This window comes from Rhododendron vialii, chromosome 6a (assembly GCF_030253575.1).
Source record: "Rhododendron vialii isolate Sample 1 chromosome 6a, ASM3025357v1".
NCBI lineage: Eukaryota > Viridiplantae > Streptophyta > Magnoliopsida > Ericales > Ericaceae > Rhododendron > Rhododendron vialii.
In genome coordinates, this window is record NC_080562.1 from 32,833,912 (window position 1) to 32,858,036 (window position 24,125).

Sequence of the window (24,125 nt, forward strand, 5' to 3'; positions counted from 1 at the left end):
ATCATCTTGTAGTGATTTTGTTTTGAACAGAATTTCACATGCACTCATGCAATAAAGCAAAAAATGCTTTCAGAATGAACACGACACACACACCTAGAGTGATAGTAATATTCATTCATTCTCTATGCATGACTTTTACTACTTCAAAACTTCATCCAATGGGTAATTGCACATGACCAGAAAGGCTCAGAGTTAGTGTCCCCTGCATGCGATTTAACAAGCACTAGTTAGTTTTTAAGTCTTTCAGAAGTTCGATCCAGGTACATACTGGTCGAGCTCACGCAACACCTGCAAAAAACAATGAGGGTCACCCTTGTAGCAAGAGGAGCAAGTGAATTCACCATTGAGGTGAGTCTGCAACAAACAATTCTTGAAATCAAACAGATAATACAACAGGTATTAGGCGTCCCGGTGACTTCGCAAACTCTCACTGTATCCGGGTGGGAGTTGCTTGATGGACTCGACTTGGAAGATTATCCGATTGTCACCGAAGGCACAAAGATCGATCTCGCAATGAAATGCACCACACAACCTCATTTGGAAAACGGTAGTAAGATTCTCATTGTCCTTGAGTTTTCGTCGAGAAAGATTAACATAGAGGTTGATCATCGCACGGAAACAGTTCGGAGCTTGAAAGAGAAAATCCACATAATCGATGGCACCCCTATAAAAAGAATGGCTCTGTCCTTTTCCGGTAGAGCAATGGATGAAGACTTCCGGAACTTAAGTGAGTATGGCATTTGCGAATTCTCCGAAATCGCTGTGTTTCTTAAACCGATGAGTCGGTTAGTAGCGGATCCTCCTTCGAGAAGGCTAGGCTTGGTGGTGCAGACTTCTTCGAGTTTGCTTGACGGAGCCAGCATTCCTTTGGAAATGAAGGACTCGAGCACGGTTAATGAACTGAGGCAAGTATTGTTGGTTAGAAAGATACTTCCTATGGATGATTACATATTTATCCATAAACAGAGGATCATGAGGGACAATCGTAGCCTCCGGTCGTATGGTGTCGAGAATGGGGATTGCCTTTACGTTTTCAAAGGGACCGTGAGTCGCGAAGGATATTGAGATCGATGCGTCGACATGTATACATACATATATAGGAAGTTTCATTTAATATGTTTTTCTCTACTTTTTTCTTTAATTCTTTCTATTTTTGACATGTTTTTTTAGACTATATCTATTCTCTCCTTATTAAGATATTTTTATAATTTGTCACCAACACAAAACTAGGAGACCAAACATTATATGAATCTCTTTCCTTCCATGGTAGACTGGTAGTAGTAAACTTTAGCTTCTTTTTTTTTTTACAAGAAATAAAGATGTGATCATTGATATCTAATTGCATCCTTCAAAAACAAGAATAATACTGTACGTAGTTAAATTTTGTTTCAACATCAAATCATGGCAAGTTGTATTAATTGCATCAAGAGAAAATCTTATTCACGGAGGAGCCGTAAATAAAGTTTATGGCACTCAATCCCGGTCGTCCAAAAGTGTTCTGAACAATCTGGATTAAAAACAATCTATTGACGGTAATAGATTATTTTTAATAACTATTATCGTTAATAGATTGATTTTAATTCGGATTGTCCGAAACACTTTTAGAGGGTTGAGATTGCGTGGAGCCGGCTCCGCCGTGAATAAATTTCTCTCATTGCATCAAACCATTTGGGACTTTGATAAACACACTGCGCTTACTGCACAGGTGAAGAAGAACATACGGCAATAGCGGATCACCGGAAAAATCACATCTTCATGAAAGAAAACGAACAGGTCTTTGATAATTGAGCATGAACAAAAAGTCTTTCTTCATGAAAACAGAAGGCCAGAGCCATCTAAAAACAACGAAATCGTGATTAGTCCTAATTTTCACTTCCACCGCATGGATTTTTTTTTTATCTTGAGGTGATTAAATTTAGTTGAGAGTGTGTGTGTTTTTGGGATTAACTGTACCAGCGGATCTGCCAATCTAAAAAAATAAAACTATACTAGCAGATCTCCGTGCTTAGAAGGCACGTTAGAACGTAATATAGTCCTAACTTAAAATAAATTATTGCATTCTCTAACGAGAAACGAAATCTACACATAGCGTCATGAGTTACCATCTTAAGAAGTTTTCCTAGTTGATCTTATATAAGTGGCTACATTTTAATATGGATACATTACTTTAAAAATGAGGAGAGAGGGAGGGGAGAATCGATCTTCTCTGTATTTTCCATAAATGAAAGTGATCCGACAGCAATTTAACGAGAAATTTTTGATTGGATAGCTATGGAAGTCACTTTGTTTTTATGTCTAGACAAAAGCCGCTCTGATTTATAGCCTAGATATTTCTCGTCTTTTCTCTAAGTCCAGTTTTGGAATTAAAAATCCGTTGTTTTTTCCCTTCTTGAAGAAATGAGTTTTCCGGTGACCCAGATCCCATCAATTGCCGTTTTTTCTTCTTCCCTGAAGCTTCTGTAACCCTAATTAGTAATCAAACAAGAGTTTTTTGCCATTAATATTTTTAACCATAAGTAAAGTGGGGCCCATTTGATTTTAACCCAGGTTTAATTAATTAAAAATGGTGTTCATAATAGATTTCTTTATGGTTTCAATGAATGGAGAAAAGAAAGAGAGAAAGAACACATGACTCTCTAACAAAACCAGCTAGCGTTACACGATGATTGTTTCAGTACTCCAGTTGTTTTCTTCAAATAGGGAAGGTGAAAGAACATTGTTCGAAGACCCATCGCCGATCAGGGGAGCAAGAATGAGGTAGACATGAGACCAGTCTCGCATGCCATAATCAACGAGAGAGATATCGTTTTCGTTCATCAAACGGGTGAGATCGCCGCCAAGGATCAAGATGAGCCGATCGTGAGGTAGATTTTCCTGGGCTCCAATCTCTCTCTTTAGATCTGCAACCGTTGCATTATCGCTCACTTGAACGAAGAAGAGTGTTCCGGTCAGCATCTCGACTACCACCTTCATTTCCATGCGGAATCTCAAGAAATAATACCCAGAGTGGGAGATCCAAATAACCCAGACAGTAGATGATATTTCACCTCTACCGTTAATAGGTCTATTCACAATACAAGTATTTTTCGAGAGAGAGAGAGAGAGAGAGAGAGAGAGAGAGAGAGAGAGAGAGAGATTTTTAAATAACATGAAAGGTAGTCATGTAGGCTGCATTCTCGGTTGTTGGTTTGCAGTTTTATATGCATGAAATTGTATGTATAGGATGCGGTGGGGTCTCTTACAAATAATAACGTGGTATGACGGGGCAATACTCTCTCGTGGGGTCCCCTACAGATAGTGGTGTGGTGTGACGGGACAATACTCTCTGACGGAAGTAAAGGGTACCATAATTGCACCTACATTTTAAGCACTTTAATTGTATGTATGGTAACTACAGGTGTAATTAAGACAGGGTATTTAGCGCTTAATTACGTTCATGCATGGTTGAATTGGTAAGTAGATTTAAAAGCAAATTTATTAATTAGGTAGTCGCAATTACATTGGGTGATTCGGTGTCTCCTGATTATGGTAAATTTTGCACTTGACTAGATTCAAGCATGGCAGAATTGGTCGGCAGATTTAGAAGCAAATTAAGGAGATTAATTAGGTGCATAGCCTTAATTAAATGTGGGTTAGTTTGTGTGTCGTGTATTAACGGGGTAATTAAGACGGTGATATAACGACATATCGCACTTGATTACATTCATACACGGTTGATTTTATTTTTTCTCCCTCGGCGAAAGACTGAGCTACTGCTCCATTCGCTTCATTTACGATTGATTACGGATGACCTGTCTGTATGGTAATTACAGTGTAATTAAGACAGTGTATTTAGCACTTAATTACATTCATGCTTGAATCGGTCAGTAGATTTATAAGCAAATTAAGGTTTTACTAATTAGGTGGTCGCAATTCATTGGGTTATCCGGTGTTTTCGTAATCGAGATGGTGAATTTTCCACTTGACTAATTCATGCATGGGTTGAATTGGTCAGTAGATTTGGAAGCAATTTAAGGAGATTAATTATGTGGTCCTAATTTTGTTTTTGTTTTTTTTGCCAAAGTTTAGGATAGTTACATTTGATAGGAAAAGATAACAGTAGAACATCATGGAGGGAATACAAGACAAGTACGCACGCACCCTACTGCATTCTGGGCTACATCATACGCCTCAAAATTGTTACCACTTTGAAAACTGACTGCCATCACATCAAACACTCGACACAGCCCCCAAAGAGATGAGAAAGTCTTGCGAAGGGGAGGAGAATCCCGCACAGGGATAGAATAACCAATGAACAACGACCTCCTAACGGTGGCTCAACAAAACAAGAATAAGAATTCCTATGTTATACAGACATTACCCAGTATATTTATAAGCAAAACTTAGGTGCTTGTAAAAAAAATTTGATTCTTTGGTTTGTCAAATGGCAATCCAATAGGCAGCCAAAACAGAGTTGAATGCATGAAATTTGGGCTCAAATTCATTCAATTGCGTTTCATAGCTAACTGCAATGTGAGAATTTCATTTCTCTTGCCAATTCGAATAAGAATTGCAAGCAGAATCAGAGCACCTTGACCCGTTTAGTTGCACATATATAAATGATGATGAGAAATGATAGAAAAATCAACTTTCCTGTAACATTCTGTGTGTTCAGTTACCAAGAAAGTTATGGAATCCACAGCTTCAAGTTTTCATACTGGAAAACATGTTCTTACAAAATAAATTCTGCCAAAAAGGAAGAAATTTTAGTTTTCTTGGAAGATTCTTTGTCAAGAAAAACAAATTTCATTTTCTTTTACTTCAACTCACTTCATTTTTCCTAAGAATCTATTTTTGATGTAACGTTGCCGACAACCAAATGGGGGTACAACACGACTCATGAGAAACGCAGGACAATGCACCAAAATTGAGAAAATACTAGTACATTTTTACAAAATCTTTCCGTCATATAATCTTCCTTTAAAACGTGAAATATTCATAAACATTCTACCTCAGAGGCAGAGGAGAGAGAGCTCCATATTTCGATTCATATTTGTTCTTTTAGGCGCGGAAGTGAGGCCAGTCGTTTCGATCTCTACCTCCAAAACCTTTCGTGAGCTCGAAAGATAAAAGGACTATACCGGGGTTGAAGTTTTCAAGCAAACTCTGAGGTTTCGGACATCAGAGCTGAAAGAGTAATAGAATAGAGATCATTACGGTTTCAGAGATATGATGATAACTGTATATCTCATTGTCCAGCCTACTAACCACAAACTTGAACATTTCAGACTTGGCATCGGCCATGGGATACAAACTGGAACTCGAAGTCAAAGAAACCGACACTGTGCTAGCGCTGATGAGCTGAAACAAATAATCCAAGACTGTTGGAACCATGATACAGAAGACATGGCACTTTGGCACTATCACAAATCAGCACAAGAGCAGAGGAGTTCCAGATTCAATGGATTAAGATATAATGTGTGTGTGTTTGTGTGTACAAAGTCAGGATTGTCTCTCCATTTAGAGCTACCGTAAAGAGGACAAAACTTACAACCAAAGATCTACATTGTATTAACAACCAGTAGGACTGTAGGAGACGAATAAGGGAAAGGAAGAGCTCGTAGTGGTGAGGCTTGAACCTGGCATCAAACCCGATAAACGAGAGCCTCAAACAAGAAGCCAACCCTTCAGTTTCCAATGAAAATCTAGAGTTTTTTTTTCTCACAAAACACGAAGATAGTGCAGCAGTCAGTGGCGACTGAGATGTACCCAATTATCCTTCAGCCTTCATGAACAGTGAGTTTATTAAACTCCAGCTTGAAGGGGTTGAGAGGACTCTCTAATTTTCTGTTGCCTACCTTGAAGCCAAACCCAACTACAAAAGTACTAGGAACAGAGTTCTCTCCATAAAGGACTCACAGTCCAGTTTTCCATTTTGTGGCCTCACTCCAGACCTGTCTCAATGATCTGAACCATTCAATTTTTGTAGTTTCTGAGTACATCGTTTTTGAAAAAAATGAATTTGGTCGGACACTGGTGGCCCTACGAGTGAACCACATTCGCCTTACACAGATAGAACGGTTCAGATCATGGGGGATGAGGCAAAGTTGGGGCCAAGTGGACTCACAAAATGGAATACGTAACATAATGAGAATCTATCTCCAAAAGTATTACTCAAAAGTCGAAAGCAACAAGGTTGCACTCAAACAGATGCTGATAAACCCTGCACCTTCATCATGCAGAAATATTTGGATGGAGCAATAGTACCAGCCTTCACACACAAATCCACCACTGCTGGGGCATGCCCATAAAATTCCCTCCCTTCATCCAGAAGAACCAGAGGATCCTGAGGCCGACGGTACCAGGCAACCTTCGGAGGCACCAAATCATCCACCTCTGCCTTCTTCCATAAGTGGGCCCCACGCCAACTCTCAAACTTAAACACTCCACAGAGCCGAGCCCTGTGTCCGGATGGCCCTACATGAACTTCAGAACAATGCTTACAAACCTTTGATGGATAAACCATCAATAGCTTTTGCACCCCGGACCTGAGGATCTCCCAAGCCCTCAAAGTTCCCCTAGCTATCAATCTAAGATCATCAGGTGACAAAGACTCAGCACCAATGACCCCAACTCCAACACTATCCTCTGAATTCCATCTGCCAGGATTAAGACTCTCATCCTCTGGATCAGCTCCTGCTTGCCAACAGAGCTCAACAACTGCTGGGACCCTTTCAAAATCGAACCTTTGGTGGTGTTTGATTTCACCTTGGAACATTTTATCCAAGTGAAAAGTTTCTACAGGGACGAGTACGTCAGTCAGTCTACCATTGATCCACTCATGCACCTGGTTCTTGCCATGATGCCTGTAACCACAGCAAGTTTGAATTAGATGGCCTTGCTCACCTATATATACCTCCGGACAAAATCTGCACATAAAGGAGATCAAATTAGCTACAGCCTCCACCCAAAAAAACATGGTTCTATACTCCAAACAAATAGCTAAGCAACAAGAGAAATAAATCGAACATCCATCGAGACTAAATTATGAAAGAGAAACATCAGACTAAGGGGGTGTTTGGGAGCTTATTTTTTGGCTTTTCATTTTTAATTTTTTGGCTTTTTGATTTTTTGGCTTTTTGGTCAGAATGTAGTTTGAATTTAGTAGAGTGTTTGGAAGCCTACTTTTTGTCTTTTCATTTTCAGCTTTTTACCTTTTCAGCTTTTTGAATTATGGTCAGAATGTATTTTAAATCTGTAGTGTTTGGATGAATATGTGCAGAATATATTTTATAAAATGAGTAGTGTTTGGGAGATATATGATGCATATGAATTATGGGTTGGTTTTTTACCATGTTGCTCTTGGTTCTTTATTATTATATATAAAATTGTCATAAGTAATGTTAATTACAAATTTATATTTATATTTATATTTATATAGTTTTTGGAAAATAAATTTATGCAGTCTTTAATTTTTATTTGCTAATACAAAAAAATTAAATATTATCGCGTAAGTTTCATAGAAATAAGAGAACGATTAAATTAAGGAATCGCTAAAATAATAAATAAAATAAAAAACCACACAAACTTTATTATTAGAATAAGTTCTGTCCGGATCAACCAGACAAGGGGTTGTCCGGACATTTTTTAATATATAAACTCAACTTTTGACATATCTATCGATGTCCGGACAAGTTAATTTTTTGCGTTGATACATTATTTTGCGAGTCCTACAAAATGGACGGTTCGAATTTTTAAAAAAAATACGCGAAGGGAGCCCACACGGGGCTGTCCGGACAGCCCCTTGCCCCGTTTATCCGGAAAGAACTTTTTCTCCATTTACAAGTACCAACCAGTGAACAAAAAACACACACGGAGGGTTTGGATAGAGACAAGAGTAAGGTGAAGGTATAGAATGAAATTAAGGTAACTCAGATTAGGGTATTTTCGTAATTGCATGTAAAATGAGAAAATGGGAAAAGCACCTCCGGACCTCTTTTTCACTTTTGCTCTCTAAACCAAAAATTGGCAAAGCCATTCTGGCTTAACTCATTTTAAAAAAAGCTGCCAAACACTTGGAATGTAAAAACTGGAAAATGAGAAAAGTAGCTAGCAAATATATTCTCCAAAACAAATTTTAAAAAGCAGCAACCAAACACCAAAAATGTAAAAACCAAAAAATGAGAAGCTGAAAATGCAGCTTCCAAACACCCCCTAACTGGTTATAACATGAAAAAAAAATGGTTGTGTTGAATGAAGCAAACCCATGCACACTAAAATTTCAAGTTTTGCCATTTCAAGCTAGAAGTGGATGCTTTTCAGTCACTCCACGAGTCCTTTTCCGAAAACGCATGCACGCTAAACATTTCAAGTATAGTATTTCAACTAGAAGGGGATGCTTTTTAGTCACTCCATCAGTCCATTTCCAGCAAACCCATGTGCACTAAAATATTTTAGGTTATGCTATTTCATGCTAGAAGGGGATGCTTTTTAGTTGCTCCATCAGTCCATTTTCCATCTGTTTTTAAAAGGTTATGATCCTGTTGCTATTTTCTTCCATTTCGGCATGCAGGTATAAATGTATAATGCACCAAAGATTTAGACCAAACATTGGTTGAGTTAAAGCTTAACCACGATGGATAAGGCATATAAACTCACAAGTCTGAATTTATATGAATGCAAGCCCCTAAAAAGTGTCAGGAAAGAGTAGCACCCCAGCACAGTACAGCTGCAATAAGTGACAAACAAACAGCGGTGGCTCTAGGAACTGGGATAAAACCTTTGTAACAAAATAGAACTCATGGTGTCCATTCCATATTTATAATTCAACAAAACAGTTTAGGCTTCTCAGATTTTTAACAAAAAGATATACAGGTCAAACACAATATAGATAGAACAAAAGATTTACTGATTGACCACAACTAGTTTTGTAGTTTGGAAGCTTTGCACATACCTTCATTATGAATAGTAGTGAAAATAGAAAAACCAATATCATCCTTCAATTTTCTCTTATTAATGCCTATAAAAATGGTTAAAGGAACATGCTAATATATCATGGTGAGTCATATGAAGAGTAGGAGGACAAAGCAGAGATTATATTTTAAGGGAATGATGACAAAATGCTAGTGGGGCCATGCAGTAAATAGAGTAATTTAAATAAGTAAAAGTAATGAGCAAATAATAAGTTTTTAACTGTGGGTTCAAGCCTCATCTTCAGTGGTGTCATGTGATTGGAACTTTTCTGGAAAAGGATTGATTAGTAGAAGGAATGAAAGGAAACTTTCATTCAGTGGGTTCATGTGACCCCAGTAGTTCTTAACTAGCGTTGCCCCTGCATACAAGCAAGGTAAGAATACAATGCATGACTTTGTGATCTACCGACAAAACTCTACAACAGTTTTTTCGTGAAGGAAACCATCACATAGCAAATCCTGGAATTTAATGCATAGATGAGAAGGGACGAAAGCTTTATATAGCAAAGCATTATGTTTAATAGCTAAGTTTACGCCCCCACAGGTTCAGTTGGATGGAAAGACCCTTGGAATGTTATTCTAGGGATGTCAGTTTCAACTATTGGCAAATTTCAAGGCCTGCTTTTTGATGGTGCTGGGATTGAGGTTCTCAGTACCCCCGTCTGGGTATTGAACTCCCAACACTGTAATTTCCTTAATTCTTCTGCTTGAAAATTAACCAGACACTGACATGAACTGTCATTCTCAACAGAACTAAACGATTTAAGTCAGATGGAACTTGTTTTGATTGCTGGCATTTGCCGCAAACCTATTATCCGTTGGAGAGCAGAGGTAATTCGATTCTGCACCAACAATCTTTAACGCAGTTCTAATCTTATATTTATGGTGTGAAAATTAAACACCCCCATAGCAATCAGTAAAAGCCAGTGAAAATATAGTTGTCAGTGTCCATCACACATCCAACTTGCAAACATTACAGTGAACTTAAAAACACTAAGGAAGCACGATTCCTTGACAAGAGAACAGTATCAAACTAAATGGTCAAGGGAGGTCAGGCTACTTAACAGAAACCAGGATACTATTAAAAGACAATAGTTGCCTTTTTATTATTTATTTTCCAAACACAGTGGCATCAAGAATGGCAAGCAGCTTCTGAAGAGCACCATGTAAAGCTGTAAAAAGCAAAAGAAATCTGAAATCAACCATCTACCAACTGTGGATTTATTTCTAAGATCATTCATTTATGTAGGTTCACCTCCCAAGTGGCAACATATTTGTCACTAATTCCTCTTATTGTCCACACATTCGGTTAAAATCATGGGTCCATCCTTATCCCAACCCACACCCAAAATCAATGCAACAATCAAACTCACGATTATAACAAAATTCGGGACAAAACCCACAAACAAAATCGATGCAGAAATCAAACCCACGATTACAAAAAAAAAATTCAGGACCAAAACCCACATCGCAATTGAAGAGAGAGAGAGAGAGAGAGAGAGAGAGAGAGAGAGAGATTACTTGCAAGACAAGACAGGAATGACTTGGAGAAGGGTAGAGACGCCTTGGATGAGGAGAGCTCTGGCCTTCAGCACATCTTGGGCTACGGGCACCATGCCTTTCACCGGGTAGTCCTTTGCCCTATCCTTGATCCTCTTCAGAATCATCGGCCTCAGCTTTTTCAAGTCTATCTTCCGATTATTCGAACTGTAGTATCTGGAAAATCTGACTAACCCTTCCAAAAGAGAAATTTTCCGGGTACAGAAAGCCATTTTTGGGGTGGGTATTCACAGACGAATCGTTGGAGAGAGAGAGAGAGAAGCAAGGGACCGTTGAAGAAGACGAAAGAAGCAGTAGTCGTTTAATTGGGAAATGGAAGTGGGCCTGGTTTGGGTCTGGGTTTAGTACTTGGGCCAGAGAGAGGGTTTTGGGCTGGGCTTAATTGTCGGGTAGACCGGAGACCCACGTCGGGAAATGGAAAGAGGAGTACATGCATATATCACGTCAGAAATTGTAATACCCCTAATCTTTAATTATAATTTAAGTTAATTATTTGATGTGTTTTGGGCTTAATTTGCTAGCTAAATGAAATTGGAGCATAAATTGGCATATGACACACACACTCAATAATTTTTCCTAAGCCTGGTAAGACAAAATAGAGGGTTCTACGTTCTTCTTCTTTTATTCATATATCACAAACGTAGGGAGAGAGAGAGACCGACTAAGAGAAGAAGAAGAGAGAGAGGAAAAATTAGGGAAAACCTTGCATGGCTTGAAATTGAAGATTTAACTTGGTAATTCTTACATTTCCTACTTGAATTCATGTTTTGTATGTTGAATTCCATGCTTTAGTAGTTGAATTTCATGTTTAGTTGATGAATCTTGCATATATTAGATGAATTTCGGTTTGGGGAGGAACACCACTTGAATCTCTTGAATTGATGAGTTTAAAGCTTGTTTTGATGCATGAATTTGATGTTCTTGAAGTAGCTCTTCTATATCTATGAGGTTGAGCATGATTAGTGAGGTTTTGATGTGAGTTAGAAGTAGTTTGGAAGGGTTTAAGAGTTGAAAATCACAGAAAGAACAAGAGGTGATTTTCTGGAAATCTGCTGAATTGAGAAACCTAGAATCTGTCCTGATTTTGGGAAATTTTTTTGAGGCAGTTCCTAAACTCCAAAAATTATGAAATTTTTATTGAGAGTTCCTCTATGAGTCTTTTGTCTATGGTAAAAATTTCGAGATAATATTTGAAGTATTAAATTCTGTAGAAATTCGTAATCTAGCAACGCGCAGTTTCGGACTGTGCTAACTGGACAGACATGTGTTGGGGAAACGGCTATAATTTTGAGCTCGAGCGACGAAATAACGAACCGTTTCTTGATTTTGAAACTAGACTCATAGACCTAAAAAATTGCATGAAGATTTTGTCTTTGTTATTTCTGTGCAAAGTCAGATTTTGAGCTGAAGTTTGAGCTACAAATTATGTTCGTTTAAAGCTAGCTACGTAACTTTATAATTTTACCCTAGGATCTTGTGTTCATTAAAAATAGACTTGTTCGACATCCTCTAACCATGTTTTGTTGCCTAATTGTCTTAGGAGGTTCGGGTGACACATGGATACGAGGTGAGTGATTAATACCCAAAACACATGGTTTGTTATAAGCTTTTCACTTCACTGATGTTTTATACTTTGATATGAACTCCATGGAATATCAATGAAAGGTGGACATATTTTATATCTATTAATGGCATCCTTCCACGTCCCAGCTTGCTAAGGGACACGTGTTAAAAGGCTAGCAAGACATGGCTAATATATCGGATAACGAAAGACGTCTTAACTTATCCACTACCGGGGACGCTTGGTAGACATGAAATGAACAGAGAATGTGCATTACTATGCTATGTTGCTATGAGAAATGATTCGTTTTTAAATGGTTTTATCATTGTCCATGGAAAGCATGTGAATTGCGTATTAATCATTCATACGAGCTTTGGCTTATGAATTTTTCCACCTTTCAGGCAACGGGGAATATAATGGTGACGTGCAGTCTTCTTTTGGTCGTGCCAAGTAGATGTGGACCTGTAGATAGGGAGTTGTTCTTGGTGAACATTTTTGCATGTAAATATGCACAGCTCTGGGTGGTTTGCAATGTAGAGATCCTTGTAAAGACTTCTACTTTTGGCATATGTAATAAAATGGATTTGTTTCCGCTTGTCGTTAATTGAGTCCCTTTAGTCATTTGTTAATGAGATGTTTAACTTTTGTATGGACTTAGTGATCAAATCACTGGCGCTTTGTTGTGATTAGAGCCTTAGGGGCGGGCTAGGGTTGTGACAGAAATAATGGTAGCAGAGAATACGTCAATTGTGTGTGAGAGTCCAGATTAACCTAATTAATCTCAATAGACAAATCCACGAAGAAGAACATCCTACACAAAAAGAAACAATGATCTATTATTTGTGTTTGACAAAATTTGACCCGCTCATCCTGCAGTTGAAAATTTCAAGGGTGCGAGTGTCCACCTAAATCTATTACTAATTTACTCTCTATTCAATGAATAGATAGTGTTTCATTATGTCAAAAGCAGTAGCATGTACAGTACTCACTTTCTTCATAGTTAGGGTTCTTATCTTGGTCGAAGAATTTGGTTAATACGAAGGGGATTTAATTGGGTTTGAATTCCGTTGGATTTGGTTTAGATACACAACGTACTTTGGGGCTGACACTTTTTACTTTAAAATGTTGGTTTTCCGATTATGTTATGATTATGAAGTCATTGGGGCTTTTATGTATTTTCATCACGCATTAAGGGGTGTTTTGTATTTTTTTTCTATTTTATTTACATTCTAAATCTATACTACACACGAAAATGGCAAAAAGAAAGCGAGGAAATGGACGGGAAATAAAGATACAAGTAAAGCAGAAACACTGTATCACTTGCTGTAGGTGTAGATTAGTTTCTCTGGCCTAAGGATTAGTTCGATTGGTCGATGGTTTTGGTCTTTACGCAATTGATCAAGTTTATTCTTATTTCAATTGGTCGATTGTTTTGGTTCTCATGCATTTGATCAAGTTTATCCGTATTAGATTAATAAGAAAGTAGTAACTGGCTTATTTTGACTGTAACGAAAAAGAGATTAGTTAATATGCGTGAAAGTTGGCACAGACATCTGTAAAAAAGGGGGTTAGTTTGGCTTTCCAAAGTCGCCCAATCTAGAAAAACCAGTTTCTGTGCCGCAATCCTAACCATCCGTCCTACGTCGTTATAAACATCGTACGGTTCCCACGTTGTCTTCGAAGGTTGACTTCGTGTAGTTGAATGGTCCACGTGGGTACAGTCGAATCTTACTATTACCACCCAAAACTATCTCCCACCAAATCAGGATACGCCGAACATTAGCACACCGTACTACAGTTTTCCAGCTCGTAGCTGTCAAAAGCCCGTTTCTTGGCTGGCAATAGGAGTTTCCATTAATCTTTTCGGGGTTCTCAATTTGTGCGGTTAAGACGTTCTTGTCCCACGCCCACCGCCTATAAGTCCACCCCCAAACCATCGCTCATCCCTCAAAATTCCTCTCTCTCTCTCTCTCTCTCTCTCTCTCTCTCCTCCGTCTTGTTCCTCTGTCAAATTCGTAACAGGTATGTAATAGTCTTGAATTCTTTCATTTAATTTGATTTTTACTAGCATTACTCAGCCAAAAAAAATTCCATTTTTAGCATTGGGTTGATCTTTGCTTACGTATGATCGGTTTCAGAATTTGATTTCCTTTCTCGCCCTTTACTTGTTGGGTAATTAATTGGTTGTTATGTTTGTTTTTCTTTGATGTTGCGTTCGGTTTTGTGGGGCTTGAATTGCTTTGATATCTCAATTGAATTGTTTAGATCTCTCAAAAATCGATACTTTTTTTTTCCCTCAAGGAAAAATAGGATTTTGGCTTTGGGTTTTAATTTCTGAGAGGGTTCCCGAAATGTTTATTGATTGTCCATGTCTGCGTTTTGTATAAGTTTCTGATTTGTTTACAATAAAATCTTCTATTATAATTGGGTTCGGAAGGGGGAGAAATCTTTCATTTGCTTATGTAGGGATGATTTTTATGGAAGGATAACCATATATATGTACCGTAAACCGCTGAATTCTGTGTTGAAAGCCAAGAACCCCCGTTTAGCAATCACCAAAAATTAGTGTCTAACTTGCAGTGTGAGTTAGGAAATGGGTTATTCCTAAGTTGTTGTGTCTAAGGAACAGGGAAAGACAAGAACCATCTCCTTGGAAACGGGTCTGACATGGGTCACTTTGCATAAGTTTCTTCTCTTAGTACTCTTACTATGGTGGGTCTTTGAAAATTGTAGTTTGATGGGTCTTCGAAAATTGTAGTTATATAAATGGGTCTCTTGGTTGCGTTCGTTGTCGTTTTACCATTACATAGAATTGATTTTCGAAACTCGACAGCTTAAGTCAAACTTGTTCACTGTTCACCAAACTTTCAATAAAAGTAGCCTAATTTTTTGAAAGTAATCTAAGTGGTAACATTGAAGTAAAGAAAGGCACCAAGGGATGCCACCCATATAAGTATGTGGCATAAGTCACGTAGCCTATAGAACTCGATAACAGCCCACACAATACCCTGAACTGCCAGCCTCTACGAAGAAAATCCAAATATTGGTTGAAGGATTAAGCTGCTCGAGAGTCGACCATGCTAAAAGATAGAAAACTACTTTGGAGTCTGTAGATTGTTATTGTATTTCCATGGAAAGTGCCTATATTGAGTGATGGTCGACCTGTACGAATCAGTTGAGATTATGTAAAATTGTAAATAATGCTTCATATTTCCAGATTCAAAGTTGGACAAATAGTGCTCTCTTGTTTTGTCATTTGTTTTCTCTAAATTTCTTCTTTCAATAGTCAACTTTTCGGTAAATGAAAGATGGATTCCATGAGCTAGTAGTTGGGGCTCTTACTGAGTGGCAAACAAGCTCTAACGGTAATAGTGTAAGAGGGATCATTAGGTTTCTGAAACTTTGATGTTAGGCGTTGTTTCATGTTGACCTATCTAAGCCTTTAACTTAGAACGAGTAGCTTTCCTTTTTTATTAATAATTTTCTTGGTTTGGATTCTTAGCGTTAGTCATTATGCATTAACCCCGTGAAATCAAACCAAACCGAGCCTTGTGTCCCTGTGAGGAAGGTGAAAATACTGCGTTTATAACAATGCACACTGGTCGGCTGGTTCATACTCTATGGTCTGTATTTCTTCTTGGTTTCTCTTTGCGTAAATCATCATGAGTTCAAATTGTTCAAGTTATACCTTCTCTAATCTTGTTAGCACATTTCAGCTGTTTGAGTCGGATTCTCTCCAACTTGTGAACTTGCACCCACTTTTCTACATTTGGCGGTTCCAACAATGAGATAGCAAGTCGTACAGATTCTAACTACCATTTCATTATCTTTTCTTTTTGTGGCCACCATTTTAACTTCTCAAGGATCTGACCTCTAGGATGTGGCCTCTTATGTTTCAGCCATTTTGTGTTTTCCTGTTACAAGGCTGGTGTGATATGTTACAATGGTTGTAAAAGTTACTGGTCATTCTCAATGCTAGTTGCATGGCTAATCATGGATATGAGCGACAATTTGGAAGTGAACATCTTGATGAGGAACCTGATTGTACTGTACCCCAAGATGTGTCTCCGATGTAATAAGGGTACCTTGGTGATTTTACTAACTCATAACCTTAACAGTATATACGGATATATCAACTTGGATTTATTCTGCATACGACTGTGGACGTATCGTGGAAGAGTGAGGGCTGCCATCCATCTGCCCATAGAGTCGGCTTTTAGTGATGATCTGCTCATATGTACCATGATGGGTGGCAAAAAGCGGCTTCTTCATCAGTTAATGGTCAAGTGGAAAAGGACCTGCAGCTTCTTTTCTTTCTGGAGCATAGCCCACATTGAGTGAACCACTTAAATCTGGTGTTCGTGTGATTCTGCAATGGGTTTCTTTATTTTCTGCAATCTCCTTGGGCTATCACTATTTCTAACGAATTGTGCTTTGGTCATGGTGTCATCATGTTTTATTTAATATTCACCGATATTTGAACTTGAAGGCTTACTCAGCAATGAGTACTTTGTTTTTGCAACCCAAATTTCTGTGTGATCATCAGTGCTGTGAATAGAAGCTTGCTTTGTCATGCGCGTACAACTAGGCAGTATAGTATCCTTTGAGATGGCTATTGGGTTATGGACCTGAATGTAATCAGTCTTTTTACCAGGCAGGGGTTGGCAGTAATAGATAGACAACAACTGTAGGTGGTAGTAGTGAATCTAGTGATGGGGCCTTTAGTAGAGTATCAATAGACATTTACTGTTGTCTGAAACAGGTGAACGTTGCTAGATTAAGGAGCTCGTGTCCCATCTTATTATGGTCACAGATAACCTATCGTTACTCTAATTCTTCTGTCATTACTATCTCCTCGTCAGAGGGGGTTTCCACCAGTTGGTTTCGGTTTGAGAAGGTCAATATTTCTCTACGTTAAAACTTAAAAGAGGTTTCCCTTCATGGACAGAATGATATCACAGTTATCACCCATCACTTCTAGTATAGGCCATCATTTTGTTATTGCTTTAGTATGTTTTCTACCGGATCATGAAAATCTTCCTTAGCCAATAAAGCCTTTGGAAAGCGTATGATTGGATTCATAAGGAAAAAGGTTTTGTGATTTAGAGGAAGTAGTATTTCTGTATTGGGGTTGGTAACTCATGATGTTATGAAAGTTTTTAGCAGATGTTCTGTAGTTACGTATGATTCCGTTGGTTTTCAAATAGAAGGCCTTGATTGTGCACATTGCACTATGCTCATCAGTCAATTTCCTCTTAATGGTAGGGTAAGGTTGTTAAGTATTGGGATACCTTTCTTTATCTCTCCCCACGAGTGTGCACACACACAAACATTTAGTGACGAGTAAAAAATCAAGTTTTGAGTACCGGTACTTACCAAATCGACTTCCATTGGCATGTGCCACCACCACCCTTCATATACCTCTGCCCCTGGTTGGCGAATGAAGATAGGTTATGAACACCCTTTAATTATTTCATAAGCTGTTACGTTCTTGAGTATGGGTTTTGTTAATGCTATTATGATTGTTATGGATAGATTAAGTTTTATAATCTAAAATATGATTGATAAGGGCCAATCTTATAAAGACAACAAGACCATCTTTTCGGTTCCACATCAAAGCAAAATACACAATATCATGACTCATATAATATCATTTTGTAGGCTGTTATATATTTTAAGGACTATTTTTGAGCCTCAGGAGAATTGCATTTGCTGATATTTCTTCAACTTCTATTCATTTGAGGGCATGGGTGTGGGTTTCTTGGGGATTTTCTGTACTTCATATTCCTTAATCCTTCCCTATTTAATCTCGTCCAGATCTGTATAGATTTCGAGTGGTTGAGTTTTGTATTCTATCTGTTTCAGCTCTGATCATTCTGAAATTTGACTACGATCAAAAGAGGAGATCTACAGCTCGTACTCTTCTATTTCGAACAACTTTCATGTCTGAACTCGACAACCAGCTTCCATCTGCTTTTGGTATATTCCTGTTGTACACTTGATGGTTTTGATGAAATTGAGAAGCCATTTATGAATTAATTGTCCTGGTTTGTGGGTGGCTTTGATCTTGTTTGAGCAGATCCCTTTGCTGATGCAAATGCTGAGGATTCCAGTGCTGGAACGAAGGAGTATGTGCATGTGCGTGTACAGCAGCGCAATGGGAGGAAAAGCTTGACCACTGTGCAAGGGTTGAAGAAGGACTTCAGCTATAACAAGATACTCAAAGACCTAAAGAAGGAATTCTGCTGTAATGGTACTGTAGTTCAGGACCCTGAGTTAGGCCAGGTGTGTTCTTAACCCTGTCTAAATGCAGTAGCTTAAGGAAATCACACTGGTGGTGCAGAAATCGTTTCTTTTGTACCCAAATTGTTTCCTCAAAAGGGGGTTGAATAGACTCCATCGTAGGAGAGAAACTTCAATGAACCAGTGATTTCACGTCATCGTTGACTGGTGGTACCACCAACAAATAGCAAACTACCTATGACCTACCCTTCTGATTCACTATCATTGTGCAACGTACAACCTCCCCGTTTCGATGTACAGAAAGCCAGGATGCAAATGTAGCAGTTGACGGGATGACCATTGGCTTAGAGAACGAGTAGTTTTGTTGACAAATTGGGGTTCACATCCCTTATGGTGGTTTAATGGATGGTAATAACAAGTAGCAATGATAATGGATGTGTGAAGCTTTCATTCATGAAGAAACGTTATGCTTTCATTTCCACCATATTTTTTTGTTGATCGGCATTATTTCCTCCATAATTTTTATTGTTCTACCAAAATGAACGATGGGCCTTAGTGCTACTTTTGTTTTGATGTAGGTGATTCAACTACAGGGTGATCAAAGGAAGAACGTCTCCACCTTCCTAGTGCAGGTGGGTTTAGTATGTGTGCTATTAACAAATTATATGTGTCTAGCCGATCAAAAAAAAACACAAACAAATTATATATCTAGGACTTATAACTCACGTGAAGCTTTTCTTTTTCTTTTTATTCTTTGTCCGATTAACAGGCCGGGATTGTGAAGAAGGAAAACATCAAGATTCATGGTTTTTAAGCAAGCAGCAGATCAATCTCATATGCATCTTTAGCCTGCGCCGACAATAAGAAAATTATCCGAAACTTTTATAGATTCCCACTTAGGTCTACTTCTGCTATCCTTTCTGGTACATGTGTGATTCATCGGCTTGATACATTACATTGTGGTGTTCACTGGTTCTGCTACCTGTTGTGTGATGTATAAGGATTATGGGTTATTCCAAAACCTTCACCTATATTTATAATAAATTTGTGTTTGGACATAAGGAAGACACTGATTGACTGATTGTGGTGTTAATAAACCAATTTCCGAGTACCAGGCCCTGCAGCGGTGAAGTAGCCGATGCCATACCCTCACGAAAGATCGAACGACCTTCAACAAAATGGTGCCTTAGTCAATCCTTACGGGAAAAAATTGCAATCCAATATTCATTTGTGTCTTCTGAGTAATCCATCCAAATCCAAATGTAAAACAGAGTCTGGGATAGCTTCCCGGAGCCTCTCTCCCATCAGGCCAAACTCTCGTTGTAGGAAAGTCATGCTCTAATCAAAGACGATAATCAACATTTGTAAGATAAGTATTTCAATTATATAGCAGATTAATTGGGACCACAGCAAATGCAAAAACAAATGCAGAGTAAGTTGGCTACAAGCCTATAACAAGGACGATAGTCGACATGTCAAATAAGTTCAAAATGGGGGCATAGTGCCAGTCACTCTCTGGTTTTCCCCTGATATGAATATTGTGCTCTATTTTTTCACTGAGCATTGACTAGTTGTTGGAGGGTTGTTAAAGCAATCTAGTAGTATATTATTGTGGATCGTTGTACATTTCTCAAGTTGCACATGATAGACATAGGGTCCTCAGATGTCAACCCAAGTAAACAATGTGAGATTGCATGGGACCACGAGAGAGAGAGAGAGAGAGAGAGAGAGAGAGAGAGAGAGAGAGAGATTCCTCCACTCCCAACAATTATTCCAGTAGTTGTTTAGACAAATACGTCTCTATCTGTTATTGATTTTCTGGCCAGTAGGGCCACTATGTTTGTCTTTGTACTTGGCTTTGTGTTTTCTATCATCAGGAAATAAAGGTTCCCAGGGCAAGGTTTCTTTTGGCTTTTTCTCAATTATTTCTAAACCTTATCCTCGGCACCTAATAATCCCACCAATCATACCCCCACTTTCATTAAACAACAAGAAGAAGAAAATCCTTTTCCTCTAGGGTGTACACATATTTCCTTCCTTCCTTCTTTTTTCTTTCTGGCAAAAATGGACATGGAAGGGACTACTTCAAGTATTACCCTAAGTACCGCACCGTCAAACGCAGTGAATTTGATTGCACCTATGTCAGAGTCGAGACTCACATTGTGTGCTATGATTGCTACAGAGTACGCTTATGTCCGCCAAACACTCAAACAATAACAAAGACTTGAACTCAAACATTAAGCTTAGAAACTAGAAATTGGTATTCCTTGCCGACTAGGTACTAGGTGTGCTAAATCAAAGTTCATGTCTCGCACGCCCAAAAAGAATCTGTCGCAACCAACAGCTTATGCTAAAGTGAGTTCAACTACCCATCAAAGTTGGGCTACCAAACCTCCTTGGCTGTCAACTACCATTCCTCCCCACTTGATTTGCTAGTTTTTCTCTCACCTCACATTCTTCTTCCAAAAGGGTCCACACAGTCTTCTCCCCATTGTCACTTGTAGTACTACTTATATATGCTTTCTCCCACAACCAACCTCCACCAACTCTGGCCTTATTTTTTTTCCCATTCAATAGTGAAACTACTTAAAAGAGTTTTCTTGAGTTTTACCCTTCTGATCCCTACTACTAGTATAATGGCTGACTTTGAACACTCTTACTCTGATGATGCCTCTGTGGACTCTAGAGGTACCCTTTTCAGATTTCGTTGTTGTCTTCTTTCCTCTTGGTCTTGCATCTAGCTCTCTGTTTCCTTCTTTCCTCTTTAAGTGTTCATTCATTATTAAAAAACAGCGCCTTGTGAGTTTCCTTTGTTTTGGATTTGGCTTGACATGTTTGCCCTACTCGGATTTGACAAAAGTGCAAAGTAAAAACGATAGGTGGTCTAATTTGGTGTAGTGGCGCCATTGTCGTAATGAATCTGAGGCACACGTGACATCTATATACGTAGCATTGCTAGCTGGGATACGGGCTGTTCATTTTATAGTAACCATATGAAATAATCCTCTCTCTCTCTCTCTCTCTCTCTGTTTTGCAGCAGAGGACACAAGTCAAGAATCCAAGATTGAATTTTCCGAGGATGAGGAAACCCTGATCACTAGAATGTTTAATCTGGTTGGAGAAAGGTGGGCTTGTTAACCTTCTTTTCTCTTTTCAAATGTACTAGCTCCCATCTTTAAAAAAAAAAAAATGCATTTAATTACCTTCTCTAGTTTCCTCCCCACCCCCCATTTGAGTTCTTCAACTTTGTATGTGCTTTGCTAATTAGTTAGGCAATGTTGCCAATGATGCCTCAGGTGGTCTCTGATTGCTGGGAGAATTCCTGGAAGAACTGCAGAGGAAATTGAGAAGTACTGGACTTCAAGATATTCCACTAGTGCATGAATGAAATGCCCGGAAAATCTCCGGTGCAAACTCGAAAGAGCAAGAAAATTTTGGACTTCTAGTAGTAATATTTTAGTTGGGTGGGATTGGTGGTTATGAAATGCATCTCTAGTTTCTGGGTTTGAAAAAATATGAACAATGGTTCAACCTGCTACTATTTGTTTGGTATTTGGTCGTCCATATTCCCTTTCTGTGCAATGAAATCTATTGTTATGGCCAAAATTGTGAGTATTTCTTGGTTGCATCAGGGCATTAGTTGTCCAAATGGATAGGTAACTCCTCCTTTCGTTATGTTGATTGTTTTGAACATAGAAATTTCATTTCAAAGCCAAACAGAAAACCCATAAGCAGCCCAAGCAATCAAGAAGCTAGTTCATGCAATCCTTCAATAACGTATCTCCGTTGGCAAGCACGCGCTGCCTATGTCACTGCAGCACACACACTCTTTAGTGGATTTTGACTTCCCTAACCACCATCTTGTTGTCTTAATCGACCAACATCCTTTGAGAGTTCTAGTTTAGGGCGCAGTTGGGACTGTTCTGAAACACGGACCAAAAAGTAGGACATGTGTACGAGTCAGCAAGCGAGTAATCCCGTAAGGCGTAAGGAAGCTAATTGGTGGAACCGACAAGGATTTCAATGTCCAATAGAAAATGCTTAATTATCCAATCGAGATCACAAAATCATATTATGAAACACAAGAATGAAAAATCAACACCTTATGATCTATACGCGAGTTCATAGCATTCATGTTGAATTCCATCACATGATATTCATGGTGTTGGCATGGCTCAAATTGATCAGGGCAAAAATTGACAAAATTGATCAATTCATGAATGAAGAATTGCCCTGATGGAACTCTCTTCCTCAAAACCTATCCAAAACAGTAGCCCTGGTTTGCCTATATAACCATTTGTCACCTGCCTTCGTAATGGGTAGCAGAAATCCGAGGGGTTCCCGAGGTGATTATACATTGGGTTTGAATATTTGAGCGTTTGTAAAACACTTCCAAAATAGAAATTCGCTGGCCGGAGAGTAAGCGAATGTCGAATCACGTGTACAGTCATCTTGCTTCTGTTTGTTTGTTTGTTTGTTTGTTGGGGGGTGTGAGTTTCGAGAAAAAACAAATTGTCTCATCCAGATGCCGAAAAATTAAAAAATGTTAGCTTACATGACACTCGGTTCATGAAAATTTCCTATCATGAACCAAGTGTTATGTACCATACCACTCCTCCAGAAAATTTCCTATCCTCTAATTTTTTATTTAAAAATGAAAATGAAAATGAAAACTACAGCTCTGAATTCTCCATTTAAAATAGCAAGACAAATTCTAGGAATCCATTCTGCGTGGGCCAACCAGAACACTCCGAGCCGAGCCGAGCCGAGCCGAACCGAATTTTGTCAAGCTTGAGCTCGGCTCGTTTATTAAACGAGCCAAAAATTTGAGCTCAAGCCTTAACGAGCTAACCTTTGACGAGTCAAGCTTAGTTATTTACTGAACGAGCCTCTTTAATTAAGCCGAGCCTCTCGTAACGAGCCAAACTTTTGTCGAACTAGCTGAGCCCCCCACTCAGCTCATTTACTAAATGAGCCAAAAATTCGAGCTCAGCTCATTTCGAGCCGAGCTGCTCGGTTTATTTGTAGCCCTATGCGGCAACACAGGTGAATGTTGAAGTATGTTCACCAATACAACCAAAACTAGAATGTTGAAATATGAATTTATACCGGATTATATTTTAGGCGCCCGTGCTATTTAACGTGTAAGAGCATTCACAATGTAATAATCAAAATAGAAAGATTGTGAAAGTTAGCAATACGTGCTCAAAAAAATACTTACATTGTAATAACCAAATTTAGCAACTTCTTAGCAACTCATCAAATTTTGGCTTTTGGATAATTAAAACTAGCAATCTTTTACCTATAACCAAATTTAATAGTCCTTACATCTTCTCAATCAAGTACAACCATCATGGAAAAGTAAAACTCACTCTCGACTTTGGCAAGTGGTTGTGCATTTAACAATACTGATCGCTTTATGAATTTTAACAAAGGCTTTTCCACTTTCACTTATTTTTCTAGAATGTCATTCAATGTTGACCGTTAGATTTGAATTTTTGCCAATTTATTTTGATTATGGGCTAACAATAAACAATGTGAAATTTGACAGAGTGCAATTTTGTTCACCCTCCTTACAAGATGGTGAACATTACTCTCTCTCTTATTGGTTGAAATAATATGGACCCCACCACAAAGTGATATCATGCTTACCGTGCAATACACTTTTTGGTAAGCATGACATCACTTTATGGTGAGGTCCACATTATTTTAACCAATAAGAAGGAGGGTAATGTTCACTCTCTTGGAGGGTGAACAAAACTCAACTCAATTTGACATTGCTAACTTTAACAACCTCTCAATGAATAATC

General features: G+C 38.5%; 4 protein-coding genes across 4 annotated transcripts; 3 read left to right on the top strand and 1 right to left on the bottom strand.

The window, feature by feature from the left end:
* Positions 1 to 300: 300 nt before the first annotated feature.
* On the top strand, positions 301 to 1,065 carry LOC131330640 (polyubiquitin 8). Its single transcript, XM_058364290.1, has one exon. The coding sequence runs from the start codon at positions 301 to 303 to the stop codon at positions 1,063 to 1,065; it is 765 nt and encodes a 254-aa protein (XP_058220273.1).
* A 4,342-nt stretch (positions 1,066 to 5,407) lies between these two features.
* On the bottom strand, positions 5,408 to 10,801 carry LOC131330641 (APO protein 4, mitochondrial). Its single transcript, XM_058364291.1, has 2 exons — positions 10,473 to 10,801; positions 5,408 to 6,908 (listed from the first exon to the last, which is right to left on the bottom strand). Exons 1-2 carry the CDS (start codon positions 10,721 to 10,723, stop codon positions 6,182 to 6,184), a joined length of 978 nt encoding a protein of 325 aa, XP_058220274.1. The 5' UTR covers positions 10,724 to 10,801; the 3' UTR covers positions 5,408 to 6,181.
* Positions 10,802 to 13,922: 3,121 nt separating this feature from the next.
* LOC131330642 (protein translation factor SUI1 homolog) lies at positions 13,923 to 19,376 on the top strand. Its single transcript, XM_058364292.1, has 5 exons — positions 13,923 to 14,094; positions 17,938 to 18,051; positions 18,152 to 18,357; positions 18,894 to 18,947; positions 19,085 to 19,376. The coding sequence occupies exons 2-5, from the start codon at positions 18,015 to 18,017 to the stop codon at positions 19,127 to 19,129; spliced, it is 342 nt and encodes a 113-aa protein (XP_058220275.1). The 5' UTR covers positions 13,923 to 14,094; positions 17,938 to 18,014; the 3' UTR covers positions 19,130 to 19,376.
* Positions 19,377 to 20,467: 1,091 nt separating this feature from the next.
* Positions 20,468 to 21,921, top strand: LOC131330643 (MYB-like transcription factor ETC1). Its single transcript, XM_058364293.1, has 3 exons — positions 20,468 to 21,003; positions 21,353 to 21,440; positions 21,612 to 21,921. The coding sequence occupies exons 1-3, from the start codon at positions 20,832 to 20,834 to the stop codon at positions 21,697 to 21,699; spliced, it is 348 nt and encodes a 115-aa protein (XP_058220276.1). The 5' UTR covers positions 20,468 to 20,831; the 3' UTR covers positions 21,700 to 21,921.
* Positions 21,922 to 24,125: the final 2,204 nt, after the last annotated feature.

What these genes read in the sequence shown, in the direction of transcription:
- LOC131330640 (XM_058364290.1), top strand. Translation starts at nt 301, where the DNA reads ATGAGGGTCACCCTTGTAGCAAGAGGAGCAAGTGAATTCACCATTGAG.
- LOC131330642 (XM_058364292.1), top strand. Translation starts at nt 18,015, where the DNA reads ATGTCTGAACTCGACAACCAGCTTCCATCTGCTTTTG. An exon ending in CCAGCTTCCATCTGCTTTTG is followed by an intron (nt 18,052 to 18,151) that starts GTATATTCCTGT and finishes TTGTTTGAGCAG; the next exon opens with ATCCCTTTGCTGATGCAAAT. An exon ending in TCTCCACCTTCCTAGTGCAG is followed by an intron (nt 18,948 to 19,084) that starts GTGGGTTTAGTA and finishes TCCGATTAACAG; the next exon opens with GCCGGGATTGTGAAGAAGGA.
- LOC131330643 (XM_058364293.1), top strand. Translation starts at nt 20,832, where the DNA reads ATGCTTTCTCCCACAACCAACCTCCACCAACTCTGGCCTTATTTTTTT. An exon ending in TGCCTCTGTGGACTCTAGAG is followed by an intron (nt 21,004 to 21,352) that starts GTACCCTTTTCA and finishes TCTGTTTTGCAG; the next exon opens with CAGAGGACACAAGTCAAGAA. An exon ending in TTTAATCTGGTTGGAGAAAG is followed by an intron (nt 21,441 to 21,611) that starts GTGGGCTTGTTA and finishes ATGATGCCTCAG; the next exon opens with GTGGTCTCTGATTGCTGGGA.
- LOC131330641 (XM_058364291.1), bottom strand. Translation starts at nt 10,723, where the DNA reads ATGGCTTTCTGTACCCGGAAAATTTCTCTTTTGGAAGGGTTAGTCAGA. An exon ending in ATTCCTGTCTTGTCTTGCAA is followed by an intron (nt 6,909 to 10,472) that starts GTAATCTCTCTC and finishes CTTTATGTGCAG; the next exon opens with ATTTTGTCCGGAGGTATATA.